The sequence below is a fragment of the Uranotaenia lowii genome, chromosome 2 (genome assembly GCF_029784155.1).
Source record: "Uranotaenia lowii strain MFRU-FL chromosome 2, ASM2978415v1, whole genome shotgun sequence".
NCBI classification, from domain to species: domain Eukaryota; kingdom Metazoa; phylum Arthropoda; class Insecta; order Diptera; family Culicidae; genus Uranotaenia; species Uranotaenia lowii.
In genome coordinates, this window is record NC_073692.1 from 248,401,599 (window position 1) to 248,428,105 (window position 26,507).

A 26,507-nucleotide genomic window follows, 5' to 3' on the forward strand; every position below is an offset into this window, starting at 1 on the left:
TGTTTTGCTCGCTGTGGTGCTATTTAAAGAAACTTCATTGGCAAATCATGCCAAACATCGATTGAATTGAGTCATTTTATTTGAAAATTAGCAATCCACATTACCAAATTTATAAGATTTTCATGTTTCAGCCTTAGAAAACCTATTCTAAAGGTATTTAAATTAAATTATTTGAGAAAATTTATAAAATCTGTAAAAAATTCTAGAATCAAAAATTTTAACCGTAACAATGACAAAAAAATCTGAATAAAAATCTGTGAAATTATGAATTTTTCATAATTTTTAATACTTGCTAAATATCTCAATGCAATGAATTCATACGCAACTTCAAATTAAAAAACAAAATCACCGTGTCTAGAAAAAAAAACTGAGGCTTCACGACAATAATAAATATAAATTGTGAAAAAAAACTTTAAAAAAAAAAGGCACAGAAAAAAATCGCTATGGTTAAGTTCCATGATATGGAAGTGATGACGAAAAATACCATCGCATTTATTCGAACAAAAACGGGGTGTTCTCAGAAAATGATTCAAATCTTTTTACGAACCATATAAAGTCTTTCAATATTTTTTATTTTTAATAAATAAAAGGGAAACAGATGATGTTTACTTTTTGACAAAAAAAAATTTGCTTAACATTTCAAATCAATTCAAACATTATGGATCTCTTATCAAGATTAGTGATTATTCAATTTCGTCTGGTCTTATCAGCTTATACTTAAAAAAAATTTTATGCAAAGACATGAATCTGTTTTATTCATCCTTTTTCAGTTTTATTTTTGATAAAAAATTGCCTTTATAATAAAATACGTGAAGCTTTGCAGTCTATTTTTACCTGAATTTTGTTTTTAATGCGGCCCGCGTAGAGAATTTCAAATCAAAAGTGGCTTGTTGCTTCAAAAGGTTGCTCATCCCTGAACTAACTTATTTCTTCTGATACATGAAGATTGTATTCTTATGAATCCAAGAGATCCAACATTTTATACATTCGTTGCACAACACTGCAGTTTTGCTTCTTTTGTCGAATGTTTTAAAACACGGCTACCAATAGAAGAAATCACGAGTACATTCACGATTTCAAACGGGATTTTTCTTTCAAAATAAGCGCCTTTGAGTATGCAATGAACTCCCGGACAGTAGACAATATGCATTACTACAATTTCTTTAAAAGCATAGTGCACAAATCCAAAGCGCACGAATCAGCAAAAATGTTTTAAAGAATAAAAAAAGACTCCATGAAAAACTCTTTAAAAATGCAATTTTTTAATCAAGCTTTGAGAAATCCAACTTTAAATATTGTGCTTTTGTCATGTAAGTCACATATCCTGCAACAAATTGGCGATATTTGAATGACCTAGAACATCATGATTTTTGAATAAATGGTGTTAGTCTTTATAATTTTGAAAAAAATTCTCAATGTACTCTTTTTGGCGTTGCAAGATATGGTAACCTTATTCTAGAATCCAGTTTAACACGACACCGAAATATAAAATTTTACTTTAGCATCCGTTGCCACCACAGTAAGAAATGGTTTAAAGGGCGTTTATAGGTTTATTTTGGTGAAAGTTTTAAAAAAGTTAGGTTTTGAAGTTTTTTACATTATAAGCTTACTTCAGCACCGTGAAACATTTTAACACGTTCGTCGCCACGGCACCCATATTCGGGTGACGGGTGTATTTCCTGGGGGGCCCCGTCACACCAAAAAGCGTGTGACGCTCTCTTTCTTGAGTTTACCGCTCAGCTTCGCCACACGTTTCAAGTATGGGAGTTCTCCCACTTTGCTTTCTCTCTCTGAAAATTTATTTGGGCCCGGCTAATAAAACTATCAAAATGAGCGTGGCGACGAACGTGTTAAACTAGTTAAATGCGAGAAATAAACAATTAACAATTCATAAAATCAAAAAAACTGGTTAAAAATGATCTCATCTCAATTAAAACTACTGAAAAACTTCTTAGCTATAGAGCAAGGTAAATAAAGTTATTTCCATTTGAAATTCTGAAGTACCTAATACAACAACGGTAAATAATTGGCGGTTTGCAGCTAAACTTTTTGACATGAAGCGCCAACTGATTTTCACTTATGGAACTAACAAAAAGGTGATGATAGCTGGTTTTGAACAAGACAGTGAATAAAAATGGTTTTCGACATTGTGATTTCTGAAGAAACTATTTGATTTTGTACGGACAAAACGGCCTCATTCGTTAAGAAAATATTTAATTTACTAGTTTGATTTTTTAAAGTAAGAAGTATAGGGGAGATGGGGGCATAATGGCCACCTTAAGCAAAACGCTTATTTAACCATAGAGAACAGCTGCAATATGTGAATTACATCATTGTTTGGTGTTCAGACACTGAAATAGTCTATTGGCTAATTGGATGAAACTTGAAAAAGTAGATAAAAACGTTTAAAAATGCATTTTAAAATTTTTTGCCGAAAGCTGAAAACCAGTCACTGCAGAGGCATAATGAGAATCCCCCCGAGGCAGTATGAGCACCATTAATGAAGGCATAAAGAGCGTTTTCTGCCGGGGATTCTAGCAGCAAATTCGACTCGATGAAGTCAACTGAATAATAGAGCTACAGCTTAACTTGTATCGTCTGACGATTTGGCCTATTGATAAGATGTCGGAGAGGAAATCAATAGGCTCGAGTTCGATTCCTGGTCGAGGGGATTTTTTTTTTCATTTATCATTCATGATCATGATTGCACTAAACGGTGAGGCGTAGATTCATCAAACAAAGCAATAACAAAATAATCTAGGTCTGTTTGTAGAATTCAAAGAATTAACACATGCTCATACATTATGTTTATGGTGTTTTGTTTGACGGATGATGCTTTGATGCTATTAGCCGTATAATGTAACTATAAAAAAAATCAATCATGAATGGTATGTGCAAAAAAAAATCCCCTCGAACAGGAATCGAACTCGAGTCTGCTGATTACCTCTCCGACACCTTACCAATAGGCCAAATCGACAGACGAAACAAGCCAAGCTGCAGCTCTATTATTCAGTTGACTTCATCGAGTTGAATTCGCTGCTAGATTCCCCAGCAGAAAATGCTCATTATGCCTTCATTGATAGTGCTCTGTTCGCCTCTAGTGAACAAATTAAAGTAAAAACGCGTTTTAAAATTGATTAAAGTGAAAAATAAAAAATTTTATGATGTTGAAAATTGAGAAACAATGTGTAGATCATGTTGCAGTGCGTACATTTCAGATCAAGATGATTTAAAGGTCATAAAAGCTTATTTGGTGGTGCTCAAAAATTATAATATTTTCGTCACTTGAGAACCTAGCTGGTTATTATTTAATATTTCTGTAAAGATGAATGGGATATTTTTTTTTTGGTGAAAAATTAATACTGTAGGTAGTACGAAACAAGTCCATATGAAAATTTGTTTAAGAAAATACGTACTTATGTAGTAAAAAGGAGTGCTCATTATGCCCTGGGTGCTCGTTATGCCCTCATCTCCCCTAATTTTAACGATTTTTATTTTCTGAAAAAAATCAATCTGTTATAAACACTCGATTCAAGAAGAAACTATTTCGATGAAAATGAATTTGGTGGATGTCCTAAATGATTCTTGCCCGCCAATCAAAAAGTCGTTGGCAATGTTCGAAACAAAATAAGATCTTTTGGCTAAGTTGAAAAGTCCAAAGATTGTTTGGTGTTATTGAATATAAAATTTACGACTTTTCTTAACATGCTATATAACTCAGACATCACATCCGAACGGAATTCCTCCTATTTTATTCCTCATTTTATTTTAAATCAATCAAGAGTATTTCAGTAGGCTTCTGACATTTGGAGTTATTTCTAAACTTTTTATTTAAATAAAAATTTTTTAGATAGTACAGAATGAAATCTTGAGCTCATTTTACAGCACACAATGAAAATTACAGATTTTTCATATTTTCATTTCATATCAATATCAACTTTTCTTATTTTCCGGTAACCGTTTGCTTCAGGGATGTTGAATTATTCAGTGATTTCCTCACATTCATAGATTTCTTCTTCAAACAACTAAAAAACTGTTTTGGAAACATGTTATTTTTTAAGCACAGATAAATGTTAAAAATGATTGAAGTCTTACGATCTTACTGTCGTTAATGTCGTAGTTTTCGTTTTCTGTCGACATTTTAAATGTTCACAACCTCCACTATAAATTTCGCACAGGGAAAAGCTGTTCATTCGCGATTACTTTGGTTAACTGAATGACCTTAAACTTTGCTGCTCTTTCTCCAGTATCAGAGTTCCTCTCGCTCTTTCTCGCTCCGAATTTTCTTTTGGCGAGATACACTCTAAAGTGTTGATATTGCAAAGATGTTCGTGATCGCACAAGAGAACATCTGCTTGGCTCTTAAGCTGTTGCACAACACTTTTTTTCGGAGAACTAAAATTAACGAAGATTGAACAATGAAAGGGATTCAACAAAATCAAACTTTAATTAAAAATTTAATTTTTCTTACATTACTATCCGATCCAATCCTAGGAAAATTGTCATTTAACACCGAGATTTCTTAATTTTCTCTAATGTTTAGCACTATACGCGTTTTGACATTTGAATCCATAAAATCATCATTTTGATCGCAGTGCCCTTTGAGCGTCGCATTTTGCGCTGCAAATCGCCAATAGCCTTAAAAAATATATTTTCAGTTTTTGAGAGAAATTGCTGCCTCCTTATGACGTTGAATCGTTACAGAAATTTGTTGACTTCAATTACTTTTTTCTGTGAGCATTTTCGAAAAATTTTCTTGCAATTTAACTTTGTCCTGGAAGCACCGATTTTTTCTTACAAACGATGAAAAAACTGTAAAATAATTGGAAGTTCCGTATAAGATCATTGCATTTAGATATTCAGCAAGGTTGTTGAAATCTTAGAAAAAAATCAAAATATTTCAGATTGTTATACAAATTTTATCATGAGTAATAGTTTACATTTTGATTCTTGTTTTTTTTTCAACAGATCTCATGGATTTACTAAATTTAATTTAGATACCACCACAACCTCAATTTATCGATGTTTGGCATTGTTTCTCTATGAAATTTCTTTTTTCCCAGTCTTTTTCAGCCAATCACAGATTTGGTTTATGTCAAGAACTCAGAATTCAGTCGATGATTTTGATGCTAAGCCATGTCAATACTCAATATTCAAGAACAAAAATAGTGTTCTTGTTTATGGTTTTGTTTGTTTGCCAATTGTTATTTGAACAGACTTAGAAAAGCCTGTGCCGAATTTTTGTTTGTTCAATCGAAGAAACAAGTTGAAAAATAGTATATATTTGAAAAAAAAAGGTTTGCGGACAGCACAAGAACGTCTGAAGGGCCGGCTGAAGGCGGCCCACGAGCCGTGCCTTGTTCATCCCTGCTGAAGATTGCTATAACAAAATTTACTCCTAAATGTATATAATTTAATTAACTGAACCAAAGCAATCGAAAGATTCCTTTTAATTCAACCACGGTAAATGAAAAGTTCATATACCAGTATTTCGATAGCAACTTACTACCTTCTTCAGTGAACGTTTTCGATTGATCAATCGAATCAATCGAAAACGTTCACTGAAGAAGGTAGTAAGTTGCTATCGAAATACTGGTATATGAACTTTTCATTTACCGTGGTTGAATTAAAAGGAATCTTTCGATTGCTTTGATTCAGCTGAATCATTCAACCAAGTAGGCTCATACCACAACAGAATTTAATTAAGCTTTTCCCAATATAATCCCATTAATTCAACCACGGTAGAATATTACAAATATTTTGAAAATAAAAGCTTCTAAATCAACGATCAACTTTCCTAAAGATCGCGAAACGACTTCGGAGAACACGTGATAAAAAATTCTTTTTTCACTCTTATATAAGTTGTGAGCCTACTTAGTTGAATAATTCTAAAGGTCCAAGGGCACCGTGGTTGAATTAAATAAAATCTTTCGATTGCTTTGATTCAGTAGAATTATTCAATCAAGTAGGCTCACTACACAAATTAGAGCAAATATAATCGTTGGTGGCTCAAAATATCAAAAAAACGACTTGAACCAAAAAAAAACATTGCAACTGATATTTTTAGGCTTTGAAAGTTGAATGGCACTATAAACTTGTATCAAACAATATCATTACAGTGATTGGGCTCGAAATCTTTTGGGTGATCGTAGTTACCATGAAACAAATGAAATTTTTACTCCATACAATTCCTCAGGTCCTTCTACCATTTCAATTTCTTTTTGTCTTTTAACTTCACCTTTGGATAAAGCCATTTTTCTTATACAGGGTTACGCTTGCAAAACATTCCATTTTTTATCAAAAAATTCTTGCACTGAAACCATAAGATTAAAAAAAAGTTAAACTTTTACATAAAATAATCCGTTCATATCTAAATGCTTTCATTTTATCGGGAGAGGTGTTTGTTTGAGAGCCTTCGAAAAAACAAATTTTGATTGGTTTTGAAATTATATTTTTTTAAATTTAAAATTTTCAAATACATACCAAATGTTGCCTGTTTGAGACTCAATTTAAAGGATTTCAAACGTACCTAGACCTAGCTATTGATGATTATCTGAAAAAATGTCATGAGGATCATAGTTACCCCGGTGATCAAAGATCCCCTAGTTTACGGTACTATGTATGCATGACATGATCGGGATTTGTTCTCATGAGTCCACTGACGCAGAAGACTTGAAGTTTACCCACTGCGCCAAGGCCGCAGGCTGCGTTAACGGTTATTTTCTATTTTTATTTGGTGCTTCAATTTATTCGTTTTACAATACAACACATTATTGAATTGATTTTTTTTTCGACGTTGTCAATCTTCTTGCTATTTTTTCGTCTATAAAAATTTGAATTGCAAAGATTATTGTGAATATGTACTTATTTGATTGAGTAATGCAACAAAGCATAACTCTATATAATGAAATTCGAAACAAGGTAAATTCTATCTCGGAGACATGTAAAATTGGAGAGGTCTACGATATGGTGAGCAAAGTTGGAAGAAACAAGTGGAAGCGAGATAATCTGAAAAAGTTATCCAGGCAGTAAGAACATTGAGTCAATTCAATTTAATTCAAATAAATCAAAGCTCTACTGACGTAAAACTCAATACAACGCAACGAAAAAAATAGTTTACACTTCGTGATATTAGATACACTTAATTTAAGGTTGGTTCGAAAGAATCTTGCAAAAAGTAAATCGAGTTGTAAAAAAGTAAAATAATTGATTTAATATGCTCAGCTCCTTATCGTACCATAATCTATAGAACTGCCTCACCTTTGGCACTAATCGATAAGTAATATTAATGAGTGTTATTTATTTTATTCCTTACTTCCTTTGAGAAAGATTTCCATTACAACTCTCTTGTTTTGTAATTACAATAAATCTCTTCTAGATTAGGTGTCTGATAGATGCTAGTGGAGGATATTGTATTGGGTACCCTTTACGATTTTCTATCAGTCATCTAATCCAGAATAAAATCGTTCATACTAGTCTACAGATTTTGCATGTGTCATTGAACACTTTTTCGTTCTACTTACTTGGACGTAACTTTTTTCAGACAGTGCCGATTTCCTAGTACTAATAGTACTATATACAGAACACTGTTCGGTTCGAAAGAAACTAAAATTTCAAGCTCACTATCCGAGATCGAGCGATAACTTATTTGGTTTCCGATAGTTAACAGTTTCAGCTGCTTAGTTGATCGCCTAATTATCCCGAAAGTGCTAATATTCGCGACCAGTAATTTTTAGCATTTGGAAACGCAATCGTCAGATCAACACACTACTCCATATTTTGAAAGGAAAATATCGATCAAAAATATCAGCGCTGAATTGCGCATGTCTGCCCATGATGTACTCCCAAACAAATCGTCGAAAACAAACGTTGGTTAATGCAGAAAGTGCATCCAATTTTTTAAGTGTTAAGCAGGACTCAAACTGAACGTTGAGAATAATGCGAAAAACTGAAGCAAAATGAGTTGAACCTGAAATAATCAAAACTTGTACAAAGCTGGCTTTGTTTGGGTTTTTCATGGAGTTTTTCTCAAAAACACAAAGGTAAAACGAATATATTTTTACTTATTTATTTCTTCGATAGTCGTTCAACGACTTTAAGCAGATAAGCTTACTTCTTATACTGATATTTAATCACACTTTTTTATTTGGAGCTCTAATAATCTACTGAATTATGTTTCTATATTCTTTTCTAAACGAATGTTTTCGGGGAAAAAAATCTACTGATAGTTGAAAAACCATGTACTAAATGATAAAATATAAGAAACAGTGCAACTTCATTTCTCAACTGCCTTTTTAACAAAACTAAAAAAAATAACGGAAACAAAAGATATTGAACACTTGATTTGCTATAATTTAAAATGTACGGATTCAAATTCATAAGTAACATTTAAAGTTTTATAGCCGGCTACTAGATATTTTTTTCTTTTAGAAGTGACTTGAGGAGTCCAATAAAACTATCGGTGTTACTTGGGGTTTACTCAGACAAAAAGATTGCGAAAATCTCGGATAATCGGCTATCATCAGCTGAACATTTAGACATTTGCAAACAATTCATATGTTTGTAAATTATCCATCAATGATTTTTTTTAGTTTTCCTCTACCATTTACTTCTTCTATTCGTTATGCTCTAGCTGGCAGAATTGTGTTTTCAAATTTAAAAAAATGCAGAAAAGTTTCATCTGATATGTGTCAATCAACTCTTTAAATTAAACACGTTATTGTTGTTAAACTTACAGTTATGAGCCATTCAGCGAAAAGCTTGAAATTGATAAATTGAACAGATATTTATAAAAATCAAAGCAGTATTACTTTGTAATGAACAACCATGTTAAGTATTGAGTCAACTAGAAAACATAACAATTTCCTACAATTTCGTCCGATGCAACACTTTAGCATTTTTCCTTGTAAGGAAAAATTGTCCATAACTGTTGAATTTCATAAAACCTCCAGAGTCGTTGCTGGTAGTTGTAAAAAAAATTAACCTGATCAATGTCATTGGAAATTGACAAAAGTTCTAAAGAAAACAATCACACTTGCTCGTCTTTTTTTTCTCAGAAGTCTAGAACTGTGACCTAATGTTACAATTGAGTATCTACATTTTTGTACAAAATCTAATCTTCTCTTCATATCAAAAGGCATTATGCGTACCAATATCAGAATATCGTCGTAATTCTTATACGGCATCTTGTTTTTTTTTCTCAGATTTGTTCTACAAAGCTGCAAGTTTTACGTCAACATCAAGTTGGAATTTCAGCTGACAATCTTTCGATTTATTTCCAATCACAGATAAGCGAGTAACGCTAATAATCAATCTAAACAGATTCTCACCAAGTTTGTTCTGCTGAAAACAAAACTTTGCAACTTCAAGAATTTTAGACCGAATGATCTCGTATTGACGATGAGCTAACAAATCTTTTTGAAAATACGATGCAACGACGACTATTGGTACACATATAACCTTCGTTATCTGACGAAGAGTAAATCAGATTTTGTAAACATGTTTCAGTTAACTCCCATATTCAAATTCGTTTGATCAGCCTTTCGCAATACACCCATCGGAAGCGTGTTGCTGTCAGCAAATGCCGAATTCAAGTTGCCTTTGTACATTTCACCCTGTGACTCTCTAATCACTAGTGATTGTTTCGCCAATCGGTAGCGCAAGCCATCTTCCAGCTCTATATCTTTATTCCACAGAGGCATCATGTTCGAGAGAGTATTCTGAAAGACAAATGAACAAAATATTAAAATTGTTTATTGGACGATTTGTTTTGAAAAAAATTACCCTGGCATGATCTGTTCCATGTTCAGCCAAATCCGCTCCGCGAGCCTCTTGTTCTGGCGTCAGCCTGACCGGAATGAACCTATCGATGATCCAGATCAAAGCGTAGGTGGCTCCCAATCCCCATAGAAGAACTGCCAATACTTCATAAACTTGACTGATCAGCAAAGAGAATCCTCCTCCATAGAACAATCCAGATCGTCCTCCCGTTGTAGTTTGGGGTATTGGATCAACAGCAAACAGTCCAATTGCGATGAGTCCTAGACACAGATTTAAACAAGATACAACTATTTGAAAAGGATTTATCCACTGATTATTGCATTTAGTGTATATACCCCATGCTCCACCAACGCCGTGCACAGTGCAGGCATACAAAGGATCGTCAATTTGGAATTTGTCCATCAATTTCATGCTCAATAAGCACAGTAATGCAGCAACCGCACCAATAAATACGGATGGAATCGATGAGAATAGGTAACAACCGCCTGTTACTGATACCAAGGATGCCAAAATTCCGTTCATAACGTGGAATGGTTGAGCTTCTCCTTTGTGATCAATCAATGAGAATCTGAAAGATTGAAAAAAAAAACAATCGTTCACCAGAGTTCATCAATTTCATACTTTTGTCGTTACATACACGCAAGCCGTAACACCACCTCCCATGGAACCCAACAGCGTCATCACCGCAGATCGAATCGTATAACCCCAGCGACCGCGGCTCAATCCATAGCTGCTGGCTGTATTGAACGATAACCATGCCCACCACAAGATAAACAAGCCCAAAAAGGCAATCACGGTATCTCCCATGGGACGATGTCCCTTTTGTTTCTCGAAGCGACCGATTCGCGGACCAAGGTAAACAGCAGCGGCAAACGATCCGACGCCCCCGAGCATATGGACGGGACCAGCACCGGCGATGTCAACTGCACCCAGTAGGCTGAGAAAACCGTTCTCACGCCACACCCAACCTGCTATCAGCGAATACACGAGTGCGTTGAAGAATGCGAACACGCAGTAGGCTGTGAAGTTGAACCTGTAGGCCGAACCAAAAACATCATCGATTAACGTTTACATTTGTGAATAGGTAACTTAAAATACATAATTAGACGTTTAATTTAAAAAAGTGTCACCCGTTGCCAAAATTCTCGTGAGTCGCTTCGTTGCCCCTCTTTAAGTCACATAACAGGTAAGCGCAAGACAATCTGAATGTTCCAGAAAGCTATTGCAGCCTAGCATCTAATATGCATTTCTGTAACCTTATGTTGATTACATTTCAGTCAATATTCGTTAATGCTGAACTAGCACTTGCCCTTTTTTAGGCTTTTTTTTATCCCCAGGTTCAGTGTGAACCCCAAAATTAAGTGCAAGGTAGTGCAAGTATCAATTTTGAAAGGCGAAAGGATGTAAAATACGAGCTTGGTGCATTAGAAGTTCTTGCCACAGTAAAGTATCAATCTTGTAAGTAAAACAATGAACAAAAATGTCCCAAATTTCATGTAAATTCAAATGTATGGTTGGGGTTCAACCAGACCGAACTAAATGCCATCAGCATTTTTAGAGTCATTCGTGTTTAATATGACAATGTTTTCTACTATGCAGGTAAACGAAATCTGTAAAGCTTATAAACCAGAATCAATAAAACTAAAAAGTGATTTTAGCTTCTTTAATTTAGACACGCAGAAGTTTCGATGATTTTCTTACAAAAGACTTTAATTTCTCTATCAATAAAAAATTAAAATTTAACCTAATAATCAACAACAAACACAAATTGGCCAAGAATTCTAACTGGTTGCAATTTCTTGATATTTGTTGTGCTAATACAAAAACCCACTCCAACAAAAAAAAACCTCTGACCATCAAATTACAAGCGCTCAATGTTTGTGAGGCTAAGCTCAAAGCTCGCAGGTATTCGAAAAGGCAACATTCACTAAGCTTGGTGAAAAACTCACTCAAGAATACTTCTTCAACTAAATTAATTCCTAATGTCCAAGGTGAACGCACAAATTTAATAGATGAATATTGTCTTACCTTTCTGCCATGCCTCCACTGGTGATCGTTGTAGAGGACGAAGAGAACGATATCTCGTACATGAAGGCCGTCATTACGCCTCCCATGAGAGGATCAGTTCTCGCGCAGTCCACCAAAAAGTCACCCCAGCCAATAAACATGTTATTCGCCGCACTTCTGCCGTAGGCCAATCCAAACCCGACCAACCAAAAAGCGAACCCACCAATGGCCGTATCAACCGTATTCTTCATCATCATGTTCACACTATTCTGCTTGGTCACAGTTCCTGCGTTGACCAGGGCAAATCCGGTTTGCATGGTAACGAGGATGATCGCGTTGGTCACAATGTAAGCCGCATCCGCTATCGTAACATCGTACTGCGCCGGAATATGAACCGTAGAGTTTATGGTCATGAAGTCTATGTAGACCTCGGGATACGTGGCGTTCGCCATGCCGGTTTCACTTTTATCGAAACTCTTCACTGCCGCAACAAACAGAATCCGAGTGCTTTCGGAAGTTTAAGAGTCGAAAACTAGTATTCTTCTGACTGGCCGGTAGCATGGATGAAAACTTTAAATACCTCTACATCTTCCCGTAGATCGGTCCATCTACGCATTTGCGAATTTTCTATAATCACTGTTAATTGGGTGAAACAGAAGCGCAGATTTTTAGATTTTTTGCCCGTTCATCAGATCAGGTTTTGCTGATTGATTGGATCACGTTCAATTCACCAATGTAGAAGTTAAGTTTATTGTTCCTATTGCCGCCAAAAAATTAAACTCTCAAATTGTGGCTTTTCAAATAAATAAAATAAAAGGATTGAACTGATCGAAGTTTCAATGCTTGAATTATTGATATATGTACTGATGAAACGGTCTTGTGGTAACACTATGAAAAGTTCAAACAATGCAGTTTCTCATGTTCTCTGATACCAAATATTAATCAGTAGGGGAGATGAGGGCATAACGAGCACCCAGGGCATAATGAGCACTACGCTTTTCTACGAAAGTACGTATTTTCTTAAATAAATTTTCATGAGGATTTGTTTCGTACTTCCTATAGTATTAATTATTCACAAAAAAAGGAATCTCCTTATCATCTTTACAGAGATATTTAAAAAAAACTAGCTTGGTTCTCAAGTTACGAAAATATTATAATTTTTGAGCACCACGAAATAAGCTCTTATGATCTTAAAATAACCTTGATCTATAATGTACGCACTGCAACATGATGTACACATTGTTTCTCAATTTTTACCATCATAAAATTTTTGATTTTTCACTTTTATCAACTTTAAAACACGTTTTTACTTAGATTTGTTGACTAGGGGCATATAGAGCACCATATTATCGAGGCATAATGAGCATTTTCTGCCGTAGAATCTAGCAGCGAATGATGCTTGATTTATAGAGCCACAACTTGACTAGTTTTCATCCGACGATTTAGCCTATTGGTAAGGTGTCGGAGAGGTAATCAAAAGACTAGAGTTAGATTTCTGTTCGAGGTGATTTTTTTCCATTTACAATTCACGATCGATTTTTTTATTGTTACATTCTACGGCTAGTAGCATCATCCGCCAAACAAAGCACATAATGTATGAGCGTACGTAAATTGTTTGTATTCTACAAACAGACCTAGATTATTTTGTTATTGCTTTGTTTGATGAATCTACGACTCACCTGACTTCATCGAATTGAATTCGCTGCTAGATTCCCCGGCAAAAACGCACATCTTGCTCTGATTAATGGTGCTCATACTGCCTCAGAGGGGGTTCTCATTATGCCTCCACAGTGGCTGGTTTTCAGCTTTTGGCAAAATGTTTTAAAATGCATTTTTTAACGTTTTCATCTAGTTTTTCACGTTTCAGCCCGTTAGGGAATAGGCTTTTCAAGTGTCTGAACACGAAACAATAATGTAATCTCCATATTATAGCTATTTTCTATGGTTAAATTACCGTTTTCCTTAAGGTGGCCATTATGCCCCCATCTCCCCTATTCTTGAATGATCTTCTACGAAAGACAATCGAAGCGTAAATAAAAACGATAAGTATATTTTCCTTATTTTTAGAGCATGACAAGAAAACAACAGTGACAAGAATTATAGAAATGACAACAATGACAAGAACTATAGATTAGGGTGTCCCAAAATTGCATAATGTCTGGGAATCTGGAGGCTCACCCTCCAAATGGTAGCTTAGGATGTGAAGAACAAACTTTTGTATGGAGCTGACTAAAAAAATCATGTTTAGAGGTTCCGCAAGCGCGATTTTTTTTTTAAAAAAGTATACTTTCAAAAGATTTGATTTTACGAAATTTATATATTTTATATTTTTTTAAATTTTGTTTGGATTAAATTCTACACATAAAAAATGAAAAATGAACCGAATTTGTATCAAAATTTAAAATAAGCAAGCTATTTTCAAGAAAATAAAATTTTTTGGTAAAAAAATTTAGTATTCAACTGACCAAAATGTGTGCCTAACGTAGAATGTTTTTGATATCAATGCCATCAAAAGATGCGGATTTTTGTGCACTTAAACTTTGCTTGACTAAGCTTGTTGTTTGTATCATCTTGTGAAGAGCTATTCACGGTTTAATCTATATATATAAAAAGCAATTATCTGTATGTTTGTTTGTTTGTTTGTTTGTTTGTTTGTTTGTTTGTCCTCTATAGACTCAGCCGTCTTAAGAGCTAGAGATCTGAAATTTGGCATGGATGCTCATTAGGACCAGGAATGATGAAAAATGTTTTTAGATTTTTGGACGACCCCTTCTGAAGGGGGTCGTCCATACAAGACAAATTTTGTTTTCACCTTATTGACGTTGTTTTCCGTCGGATTGTGATGAAAATTTGCACATGAGTGTTTTGAGAGACGAGCAATCGATTACAGTTATCAAATTTAGGGTCAGGGGTCGGCCAAAGGGGTCGTCCATATCCACTGATTAATGTTTTTGCGATATTGGCGTTATTAAACATCGGATTGTGATGAAAATTTGCACATGAGTGTTTTGAGAGACGAGCAATCGATTACAGTTATCAAATTTAGGGTAAGGGGTCGGCAAAAGGGGTCGTCCATATCCACTGATTAATGTTTTTGCGATATTGGCGTTATTATACACCGGATTGTGATGAAAATTTGCACATGAGTGTTTTGAGAGGCGAACAATCAGTTACAGTTATCAAATTTAGGGTCAGGGGTCGGCCAAAGGGGTCATCCATATCCACTGATTAATGTTTTTACGATATTGGCGTAATTATAGATCGTATTGTGATGAAAATTAGCACATGAGTGTTTTGAGGGACCAGCAATCGATTTCGAGTTTCGAATTGCGGATCAGAAGTTGGCTGAAGGAGTCGTCCATACCCAACTTTAATGTTTTTGCGATTTTGACGTTATTCTACATTGGATTGAGATGAAAATTTCCGCATAGGAGTTTTGAGGGACGTTCTTTTGCTTTCAGGTTTCAAATCTTGACTCAGGGGTCGGCAAAAGGGGTTATTATCTGTTCACTGATTTTACGATATTCTCTTGATTGAGCATAGAATTGTAATGGAAATTGACACATGGGAGGTTAACAGAAAAGATTTCAGGTGTCAAGTTTTGAATCGTGGTCAAAAGAAGGCCGTCCATGGCAAAAGGGAGTTTTGAGGAACGTAAAATTGGTTTCAATTATCGAATTCGGGCCATGGGACAGAAAAAGAGGGTTTCATTGAAAGTTCAGTGTTTTGTGCAATAATTTTGTTGGAGGCAGTTAATTGATACCAATTTAAGTGTGAAGGTCAAGCAAAAGAGTCGTGCACATAAACAAATAGTACATGTTTTTGCCATAATGTCTAGATTTTGCAACCGATCGAGAAGAAAACACTCTCACATAAATTTTAATAAAAAGCCAATCAACCGTTTAATTTGAATTTCAAGTAATAGTAACAGTAGCGACTTTAAACACTGTTGAATTTTTTCCCCAAAATTGTCGAAAGAATGTTCGAATTCATTTTCTAAACTCATTTTGACGTACCAATGATTTAAAGCGAAACGAAGTTCGTACGGGATCAGCTAGTCTTTAATAAAAATCACAATTGAGGATATTTTTCATTTAATTTATCAAATTTGTCTTATCAAATACCTACTTGAAAATCAAAACACTTGCAAAACAAAACTTGGATGGTTTATGGGAATCATCAAGAGGCCATATGCCAAATTTGAGCTGAATCTTACAACGGGAACGGGTCAAGTGTAAAAGTATTCTGAGACATTGTGTTCTGAAAAAGCATAAAAACCTGGTTTTTCATTAAATATTTTTTTCTTTATCAATCGATTGCTTAATTATGTTGATTTTATGAAAATTTGAATTAAGACTAACATTTCACCTGAGGACTGCAACTCGATTGGACTTAAAACAAAACAGCTATGATGGTTCAAAGATTGTATTTTGGAAGCAAATTGTCCTGGCAGATGGCATTGATATCAAAAACATTCTACGCTAGGTACACATTTTGGTCAGATGAATGCTAAATTTTTGGACCAAAAATTTTTATTTTCTTGAAAATAGCTTGCTTATTTTAAATTTTAAAACAAATTGGTGCATTTTTCATTTTTTTATGTGTAGAATTTAATCCAAACAAAATTTAAAAAAAATATGAAAAATTTTTTACCTAGAATTTATTTAAAATCAAATCTTTTGAAAGTGGGCTTTTTTCAAAGATCGCGCTTGCGGAACCTCTAAACATGATTTTTTTAGTCGGTCCCATACAAAAGTTTGTTCTCCACATCCTAATCTACCATTTAGAGGGTGAGCCTCCAGATTCCCAGAAGTTATGCAATTTTGGGAATTATGCACCCTACTATACTGCCGCTGCCGGCAAGTCTGTCCCATATGCAAAAACAACGAACCGAGAAAATTTCTCGGTTGAAACTTTACCTTTTCTACTTCTTTCTTCACAGATATTAAGATAATTGTTGTAGAATTTCGTTCAATGTGTTTTTGATTTGGAAATTGTTAATGCGGAGGAGAAAATAATGTTGGGACAGCCTTGCGAGTATATTTCGCATGCGGATTAAATATAGGGGAAAGGTTTCCTAAATGGGCCTATCGGGTTAAATGACCCTACGGCTGTTTGATGAAATGGCTGACTAGACAGCTTATCTGACCAATGCATTTTGAGGGTGATACGCTTAGAACATAAGACAAGAAAGAATTTTATGAATTTACAAACTCAAAAAAAAATTAAAAAATCATACAAGGTTTTGATACATTTTGATGTAATATTTCGACTTTTAAAAATTATACGTAAAGAAGCTTAAATAAAAAACTAGGATGGTTTTTGTTTCTTACTCAAATGAACTTAATGCTTATGCTTATGCTTATGATACATACACAGCCAGATCTTGTCAGCATCCCGGTGAGTAGTAAAAGTACATTTACTACTCATCTTTACTCGGCCGGGCCCACTGTGCAGTATTGGACGCAGAGACAACTGGAACACAGGGAGGAAGAAACGTGGACAACAGTACCATACGTTCCCAGTATTATTAAGAGTTTATGTTTATCTCGTTGGAAGCACATTTGCTAAAATTGATTGTGCTCCTTGATAATTATGTTCGTTGAGATATCTTCCTTCTGCGGATGGAAATGAGGTTTTTCTGCACAGAAATCCAAAACTTCGCTACATATTTAATTAATTTTGAATAGATAGTAAATAGTGCTGGATTTAGTCAAATCTCTTGTTGAAAATTTGCATGACATCTGTATTCATAGGATTGCATGTTTTGGATTTCCGTGCACCATCATCTCTGGTCCTCTAATGACCTTGGATATAGCGCCTTTGCTCGCTCTTGAAAAGAAACTTTGAAGGAACAGAAAGATAAAATTAGTACAGCCACGAAATTCTGAAATTGACTCATTAAAAATATTTCGTTGAATCAATGTGGAAATTTTGAATGCTGCAATTACCAAAAAGTCATTAAACAAAGTTACCCATAATGTCATTAAAGCAACGTCTAATTGTCGTAAACTTATAAAATTAAATTTAGTTTTAAAACAAGATTCAAAATGTATTATTCTTGACAAATTCTCAAGGATACTTATCTTTCGTGGCTCGCATACTCAAATCTTAAGTTGTTCTCCTAAGATACAGTTGATAAATTGACAGGGATAGTCACAATAGTAAAACACAACATCACTTCACTAACTGGTACCTACATAATTACTTTTACTGGCACATGAATCGGCAGAAATTATGATCTTTAAATTTTCTGTACACTGATTCGTGTGACTCTTATCAGTTCACTTTGAAATGTTATGAAATTTTCCTTCCCAAATCAAGGCTGAATCCCCCGGGAAATTTTTCAAACACTTGTTTTAACAGCCCAATAATCTTCTAAAAAAAATTCTTTTCTCACTGGAACTGGTGTTAGCTCCAGCCATTCAATTATTAGCACACAATATTTTCATTTTTTTTCGGTTGTGGAGACTGCATTCACAGGTTTCTTTCACATTCGCGCACAATTTAAATTTTCTAAATCTGGTAGAAAGGGTGCGCTTTCACCTAGTTATCCGCACATCAAACTTGTCGAGTGAAAAAAAAAATCCTTCACAGATCACCAAAAATATAGTATCTGAATGCCATCACTTCCCCCTTCTTGGCTTTAGCATTCTGAAATACTGCATACAACACTCAGACAACTTCCGCCGGTCACTTATAAACCATTTTCTACTATTTTGCTGTTTAATTCCTAGTTAAGTTTATTTTCAATAGAAAAATTTTCTGTTTCTTACTCAAATGAACTTAAGAAATAAAACATATTTCAGCTTTTGTGGAGGTTTAATCATGCCCCCATCATCTTTGTAAAATGCCTCCATCCTAAAATAACAGGTTAAACAGAATAAATAAATGATTTTTATCAATGAACCTTCAAATCTATGCTCTGAATAACATCTTAAGAGAGAATTGAAGATCTAAAAACAGATTTGATAAAGTTCTTCTCATGGATGAACTGCCTCCATAGCAACCCTAACTTTTGTTTTATTCCATAAAATTATAATATACATAGATTTTTATAAAACTTCAGCTTTGTCGTACGGAAATTATTACTTTCTAGCAGTTTCAATGAAATTATACGGAAATATTGCCCAAAAAACAGAAATTTTGTTCAAAAAATGAATAGGCGCATTCAGCCCGCACGGTTTGAGGTTCGGCATTTTAGACACCACTTATAATAAAATCGTTTTCTTGGAAATATAAGAAAATTTTTACTTTAAAATTACTCCAATGTATAGAAAACAGATGCAGAAAACAGATGCCTGTACACGTGTATATAGTTTTTGTACACATATTCGATGTGATATTTGATTAAATCAGTGTTCTGCTTAATAGGCGCATATAGCCCGCTCCTCCCCTACCCGAAAAGCTGTCCCATATTTGGCTTTTCTTTTGTCAGTTGATCATTTGATTCTCTCTATCTGCGTTGTATTATTCACTTTACTGATTGTTTACTGATAAAAATAAGTTTGAAATTATGTTTATGATATGTTTAGATAAAGATAAAGAAAGTTTATCGTAAGAATTGAGTGGGTCTAAAATAAAATGAATTACAACACAATCACCATCATATTTTGGAAAGTTTTTCGGTCGATTATCTTTTCAGAAAGACTATAAATACCTTCAAATTAAATTAATTCTGAATCAGAAACAGCAAAGTATCTTGGCTGCACATATTTGATGAGAAAAATCAATTCAATATGACTTAAGCGTGTGCTACCAGGTACGCGTATTTTTGTTCATAGATTTTATGAAAGTCCATGCAGCAAGTAACAGCATGACATGATATTTGTAGATGTATTTTCCATGTTTTACAAAGAACAATTCAATAAGCTTCATGCGAAATAAAAAAAAAACAGTTTGATGGAATTTACCCATTAGGCTAAACTTAGCTTGTAAAAATTATGGAGATTGTTATTTTTAACTTTACTGTACTGTTTTATCTAGTCTAACTTTCGCAATTTCAATGAATGCTTATCTTGTCACACACATTGTATGAATATTTGTAAAATTAACTTAAATTAGAGGAGCAATTTTAAAGCATTCTGTAAAAATAGACATATGGGACAGCTTTGCGGGTATATTTCATATGGGACAGACATGACTTGGTATTTTTTTCATATATGTTGAGAACAAAGTTAAGAAATTTTTTAGTCTAAATTGAAGAGCTAACTGTATTTGAACGATTTTTGAGATAAACTGAAAAATGAAGAAAATGCATATGGGACAGTCTTGCGAATAGCGGCAGTATAGATTTGACAAAAAAATGGTACTGTAGATATTAAACTGAAAAAATACAACATTTCTATAACAAATGACCATTCCTCGTCTTCAGGAAATTATCAGGGTTAAAAAATCTAAATTTTAACCGCTTCGTATACTTCTATGCAATATGGTACACATGTACATACTGTTGCGTTCAAAAAGAAATGAAATCGCGTTAAGCAGCGCACTCGCTTCCAACTTTGACCAGCTGCCATTTTTTCTGGGTTGATATTATTTCATGAAGCTTTTCCAAAATCTAGTTAAACTATCCAACTAAAAATCCACAAAATTTGAAGACTGTACTATCATGTACTGAAAAAAAAGATACAGCTATTCTCGTAAAAAAGGGAAATTTGAGATTGCTTCACTTATTTCGCTATATTCTTGACAATTTTCATTGAAAACACTTGAAATTTCGCCAAAAGATGCAAAAATGTTTTATCTTTAACTTGGCACAGTTACATCAAAATCGATTGACGTGGTCAAAAATCGGACCGGGAAGAAAAATCTATTATGATATCTTCCAAAAATTATTATGATATCTTCCATACAAACACTCGCCAAAAACAGAATGAAATTTCCTGCTGGACAATAATAAACCTCATTTCCAAGCCGGCCCCATTTTTTGATTGTGTCAATCGATTTGATGAAACTCGGCCAGATACTAAATAAAACATTTTTACATCTTTTGGCAAAATTTCAAGTATTTTCAATGAAAATTGTCAAAAATAAAGCGAAGTTAGTGAAGCAATCTCAGATTTCCCTTTTACACGAGAATAGCTGTATCTTTTTTCCAGTTTTTATTTACGCTTCGATTGTCTGTCGTTGAAGATCAGTCAAGACAAAATTTTGTGAAGCAATTTTAAATTTGCCTTTACCACGAAGCTGTATCTTATTTTCCAGTCACAGTACAGTCTTCAAATTTTGTGCAGTGTTAGTTGGATAGTTTAACTAGATTGACTTCATTGAAAAATATCAACTCAGACAGAAATGGCAGCTGGTCACAGTTGGAAGCAAGTGCGCTGCATCACGCGATTTCATTCTTTTTTGAACGCAACTGTGGAAACTGTATGGTGCATTCTTCTTAATAGCTTTTTACGCATATTCCACCTGACTTTGCCTATTTTTATATGAACTGATATCTTTCGCCTTGAACTGCGTCGTTTGCAGACATCCAATCGGTTACAAGCATTCATCCATCTCATTTCGATCAATTAGTACAGTTTAGGGTGTTTGATCGTTCACATGTGGCCGTATACGTATACGTATGGATGCAAATTTTGAAACCAAATAACCGTACCTGGTCATGAGTGAAATCGTAAATTAAAAGCTTGTGATGTGAGCGAGCATACATATGTCAATACCGGGCGATATGGATGACTGAGTAATTAACAATCTAGTCCAATTCAACATGTGGAGCTATAATTAGAAACGGTACACTCTTAGCAATATATAACAACCAAATTGTAAATGGTGAAATGGGCTGAGTTTTTAGAATATTTTTTATATATTTCTGTCCAGTATAGTTATAGAAAAATCAAAGAAATTTAAAATAAAGGCTCCCGGTTTACATCATTTTCTACGATCGCAGAGGACCTCAAAAATTGTTTGTTCCTGATAAACCTATGATTAGCGTGCCAAAGAATGTTTTGTTAAAATGTGACACCATTTGAAGAAGTTTAAATTTATTTACTTTCCTTAATGTTGAAATAATTGTTCACCGTATACTACATTAACACGTCACTATTTACAGTGTTCCCAAACAACATTTGGCATGGTATGAAATTTGGAGAATTTATTATGCTCTAAATCCTTTTTTCATTTCTGTAAGCTAGATAATTTAAAAAGAAATCATATTTGCTTTTACTCACTACCTACATCAAGGAACTTTTTGTTATTTGAAGCAAGGATGGTGAGTGGCGAATCAAACGACGAAATAAAAAATAATTCTCTCACTTTGTGAGATAACGTAGTCCCCGAACGCATTCGAAAAAATTACACACGGTGGCACTCAGTGAGCGAACCAATCGGACTTACCGGCCAACCTCTTTATTTCATCTAGGAGACGAACGTGTCGCCTGTCTGCCATCCTATGATTGGATCGCCAAGCGAATGTTTTTGAAGATGATTTTGCACAGAAGAATCGGCGAACGAACATTATCAGCCAGCGATCGGCGATTGCAATTATTTCGACTGCATCCATTCGTTCGTTCTGCTTGCATAGATGGTTTTGCTACAGTTTGGTTGCCTGCGTTCGGGCGCTTTTGAAAGTAGCTCGAGTGTCAGCATTAGGTGGATCCTTTTTGATTGGGAGCAGTATCAATATCAACACATTTGATTGGATTAAGAAATGGATAGTTCAGAAACTGTTTGTATCAAAATCCCTTTTAAAGTTGAATATAACCCATTTTCGATTATGAGAAATTGTACACATCAGCTTGAGAGATGCTTCCATTTACATCGGTGAAAAAAAAAATCTCTAATTATTAACTTTGAATACTTTTAATACTTTTTTGTGTATCCTTCCTTTTTCAACTGTTTTCGTTAACATGTATTGTTAAATTATGAAAAAAAGTTTCAAGTCATGAAGCAAGTTCATTCGAGACGAGAAACAATTGATCATGAGCATAAAAATTTATCCTAGCGTCTCAAGCTCAAGGTTCTCAAAAAAAAAATCTGTGCTTTTGACAAAAAAAAATCTTGAATTCTGTGATTTGAACCAAAACTTCTGTGATGGTTTTCTGTGACGCTTTTTCTATGAAGTTCAATGAAAAAATCAAGTGGAACATCAATAAATTTGAAATTGCTTACAGTTTTAATAGAAAAAAACAATTTACATTACTTTGTTTTCATATTTTTATTAATTATAGTCAGAGATAGAAAGTTGAGAATGCCATAAAAATTTATAATTTTGGAAATCTGAACAAAATTTATAAAATCTATGAATTTTGTTATCTGTAATACCGATTTTGTGAGGAAATTTTGCTCAAAATTCAGTGATAATATAGATTGTTCTGAGATTTAGGAAACCTTGCTCAATCCTCTAAGTTTATACCAAGATCTACCAATCTATCAAGAGGAATTCCATTCACTATTTTTTCAACTGTTGAATTGTGTTTTGAATGTCTGGCAGGACTTTTAATAAAGCATTAGGTATATTGTCAATTTAGTGAAATTTTTTTGTCAAAGTTTTGTCATATTTTTTACATTCTTTCAGGACTTTTTTAAGCATTATATAGTCATTTAAGTGAAAAATTGTCGTCATAGTTTCGTCATATGATTTAAATATTTTTCATATTTTTGCCATAACTTTGTCATATTTCCATATTTGTTGAATTATCGTCAAAGTTATTACAGATAATATAGCAAAAAGATTATTGTCATATGTAACTAATTTTGTCATATTTTTTCACAATTTTGTCCACAGTTATCAAATTTTTGTCATTGTGTTGTCAATTATTTTCTATATTTTTGTTATTTTTTTTTGCAATTTTTTTTTAAACTTTGCGATAGATTGGTCATAAGTTTATCATATTTTCATCATAATTTTTTCATATATTTACCACATTTGTCAATATTTTGTCTTAGTATTGTTATATTTTTATCAAAATTTAACCTTTTTAGTTTTTGAACAAACTTTGATCCAAACTAATCTTTATTTTTATATAAAAAAAAATAATACAGGGGAACACCTTTGTTTCAAAAACTGGTTTTGGAAAAAAATTGCGTCTTTAAATTCAAAAAATTGTCAGATTTTGTCTATCACCTATAGTTTTGGTCATAACTGTCAGGTTCGGTGCAATCGATCATTGATAAATAATAAAAAACAAGCGTACATGAAAACTTAAAGATGTTTTTGAATCAATTAATTATACCTCATTGATCAATAAGAAGATCTTTCATAAATATTCTTGTTTCAGAGATACAACGCTTTAAAAAAATTAAATTATACATTTTAAAGAAAACCCAAAAGATTTGATTACAGGTATTCCTAACATCATTCAAGGTAGTCATTGAATATTTGAACTCATTCAACGAAGTGATTTGATTATGTTTTGGTTATGTTTTTAAATACAAATATCAAAGATTCTGTTCAGTTGAAATTTTCTTTAAAACTTGGTCAAAATACCCGTTCTTGCAGATTTTGACAAAATATTCAAAACTTTACTCTCAGAAGTCAAAATTACAAGTGGTCTTGAGAAAGTTGACTGATGACACCTTCATTTTCAAAATATGTATTGATAGTGTTATAGTACTACCAAAAAAGTACACAAATTTGATTGATGTATTTTTAACCTATTTTCAAAATTTATCTCGAAAATAAGAGCTGATAAACTAAGTTAATATTTGGAATCAGCGCTCCAAAATTAGTCAAAATGAGCTCTTATATTTTTTGCACCTAGGAAAAGGAATTTCATTGCCTTGTGTTATCAATTACTTGACTCAAAATAGTACGAAATAACATACAAACTAGACCGAACTTTCATTTTTGTGTTTCCATCAAATTTTTAACTTATTTATCTAAGATATAAATTTTTTATCTCTCTTGGTAATTTAATCAGTTTTCTCTTTCAAAAATATGAAAGATCATAAAAAAATATGAATACGTTGCGAAGAAACCAAATGTCTACCGTGTACCGTTTGGCCGCAATTAATTTTTTTGTTAAACTCTGTGTGCGGCGATTGAAAAATATCTGAACGAACGGCGGGCCAATCATTTGCCGATCCGATTCCTTCTTTCAGTTGAACCAGTTGAATCGGACCAGCGAACGAAAATCTGGAGCCAGGAAAGTCGATGATTGCATCATAGCATGTGCATGATTCAAACCTGCCCGTACGCAATCACAAAAAGTTCAAAACCAGCAGCACTCACAGACAGACTCGATCAACGGTATCCCAGTAAGCGCGTCCTCTCAAAAATCGACAGAGCATGCAAAAAATTGAGAGTTGAGTCACCGAACTTAGAATAAAACTGTTAATTTCGGCGACACTCCAAGAACGCAAATATTCTCATTCGGTTTGTTCTGCCGAGATACCTTGAGGCAACGAATACGAATGCGTACATGCGAAATCAGTTTGAATCGTACTCTCGTACGGTGTGGTCGCATTTATCTTCGTGTTTTTTTTATATGCGTGCTTTCAATCGTAGCAGTCGACTTCGCTCGCAGGCAGGCAGACACGCGTCTCGAAGAGAAACATACAAACACGATTCGGGTTGTTTTCGTGTGATTCTCTGGAGGGCGTGTCTTATCTCGAGGCACTCACCCAAGGCACGCGTATGGTGTGTTTCTCTCTGCCGATTAGATGATGCAAAATCGCAAGAGAGATCGATGCGATCCCTCTGTCGATTTGAGTTACCTCTCTGCCGATTCATGTTTACTGGGATGTTACTCTTTTTCCGCCCAGCGTTCGTTTCAGACAAGGATTCGAGAGATCCGAAAGAGCGCTTGAGTGAATCGTTGAAGAGTGCATCGGGATTGAGTGAACGAGTGGATTTTGACCATCCTTGATTTGAAGGAAAAATAATTATTAGCAAACTTCTTGATTTCATTATAATTCTTCCCATTTTTCGTCTCGATTCACCTCATTATACGGTACCATTTGTGATAGCTGAATCAAACGCTCCTTTTTATGTGAAGTATGGAAAGAGTTTGTATATACGGTCTTTCACATTGTCAAAATTGTTTAATTCATTCTAAAAATTTTTTTAACGTTGATGATTTGAACTGCGCTCTATCGATATAGGTACCTAACGATTTCAAAGGTGAAAATATAAAAAAAAACTTAAACTAAAATGACAATTTCGGAAATCATTTAAATTACGAGATTTTTAACATTGGTAATAGATGAACTCATCCCTCAGAATAACTCCGTTTGGAATTATTATTGTTATTTACTTAAAATCTTTGACTTAGTGATGACGACAACGGGTAACGCATTGCAAAGCAAAACGCAGGCAAGCAAAACAATACTGCCTTATCAACAAATCTCCATATTTTGTTGCATTTTTTTCAATTGTTTTCTTGAGGACATCTGCTCTTAAAGCTTATTGTGTCGAGAATAAAAACGTACCTACTAACAAGAGTTACATTTTGAAATGAAAAAGCATTCAAATGAGCTAAATTGGAATTGTGGATTGATGGAAAATGTGAGAAATATAAAAAAAAATCATGTAGGGGAGATAAGGGCATAACGAGCATCCAGGGCATAATAAGCACACGTTTTTTCTACATAAGTACGCATTTTCTGAAACAAATTTTCATGAGGATTTGTTTCGTACTACCTACAGTATTGATTTTTTACCAAAAAAGAAATATGCTTTTCATCTTTACAGAAATATTATATAATTACCAGCTAGGCTCTCAAGTGACGAAAAATTAATAATTTTTGAGCACCACTAAATAAGCTTTTATGAA

General features: G+C 34.0%; 2 protein-coding genes across 2 annotated transcripts in view; both read right to left on the reverse strand.

Annotated features, from left to right (window-relative positions):
• The window catches only part of LOC129746452 (synaptic vesicle glycoprotein 2C-like), a 29,375-nt gene extending 21,581 nt beyond the window's left edge, over window positions 1–7,794 (reverse strand). Inside the window, exon 1 of the mRNA XM_055740101.1 lies at window positions 7,524–7,794. The gene's annotated coding sequence lies outside the window, so the exon portion shown is untranslated. The remainder of the gene's footprint in view (window positions 1–7,523) is intronic.
• Window positions 7,795–8,130: 336 nt separating this feature from the next.
• LOC129747089 (putative ammonium transporter 2) lies at window positions 8,131–13,942 on the reverse strand. Its single transcript, XM_055741105.1, has 5 exons — window positions 11,809–13,942; window positions 10,418–10,813; window positions 10,116–10,348; window positions 9,784–10,040; window positions 8,131–9,719 (listed from the first exon to the last, which is right to left on the reverse strand). The coding sequence occupies exons 1-5, from the start codon at window positions 12,237–12,239 to the stop codon at window positions 9,504–9,506; spliced, it is 1,533 nt and encodes a 510-aa protein (XP_055597080.1). The 5' UTR covers window positions 12,240–13,942; the 3' UTR covers window positions 8,131–9,503.
• Window positions 13,943–26,507: the final 12,565 nt, after the last annotated feature.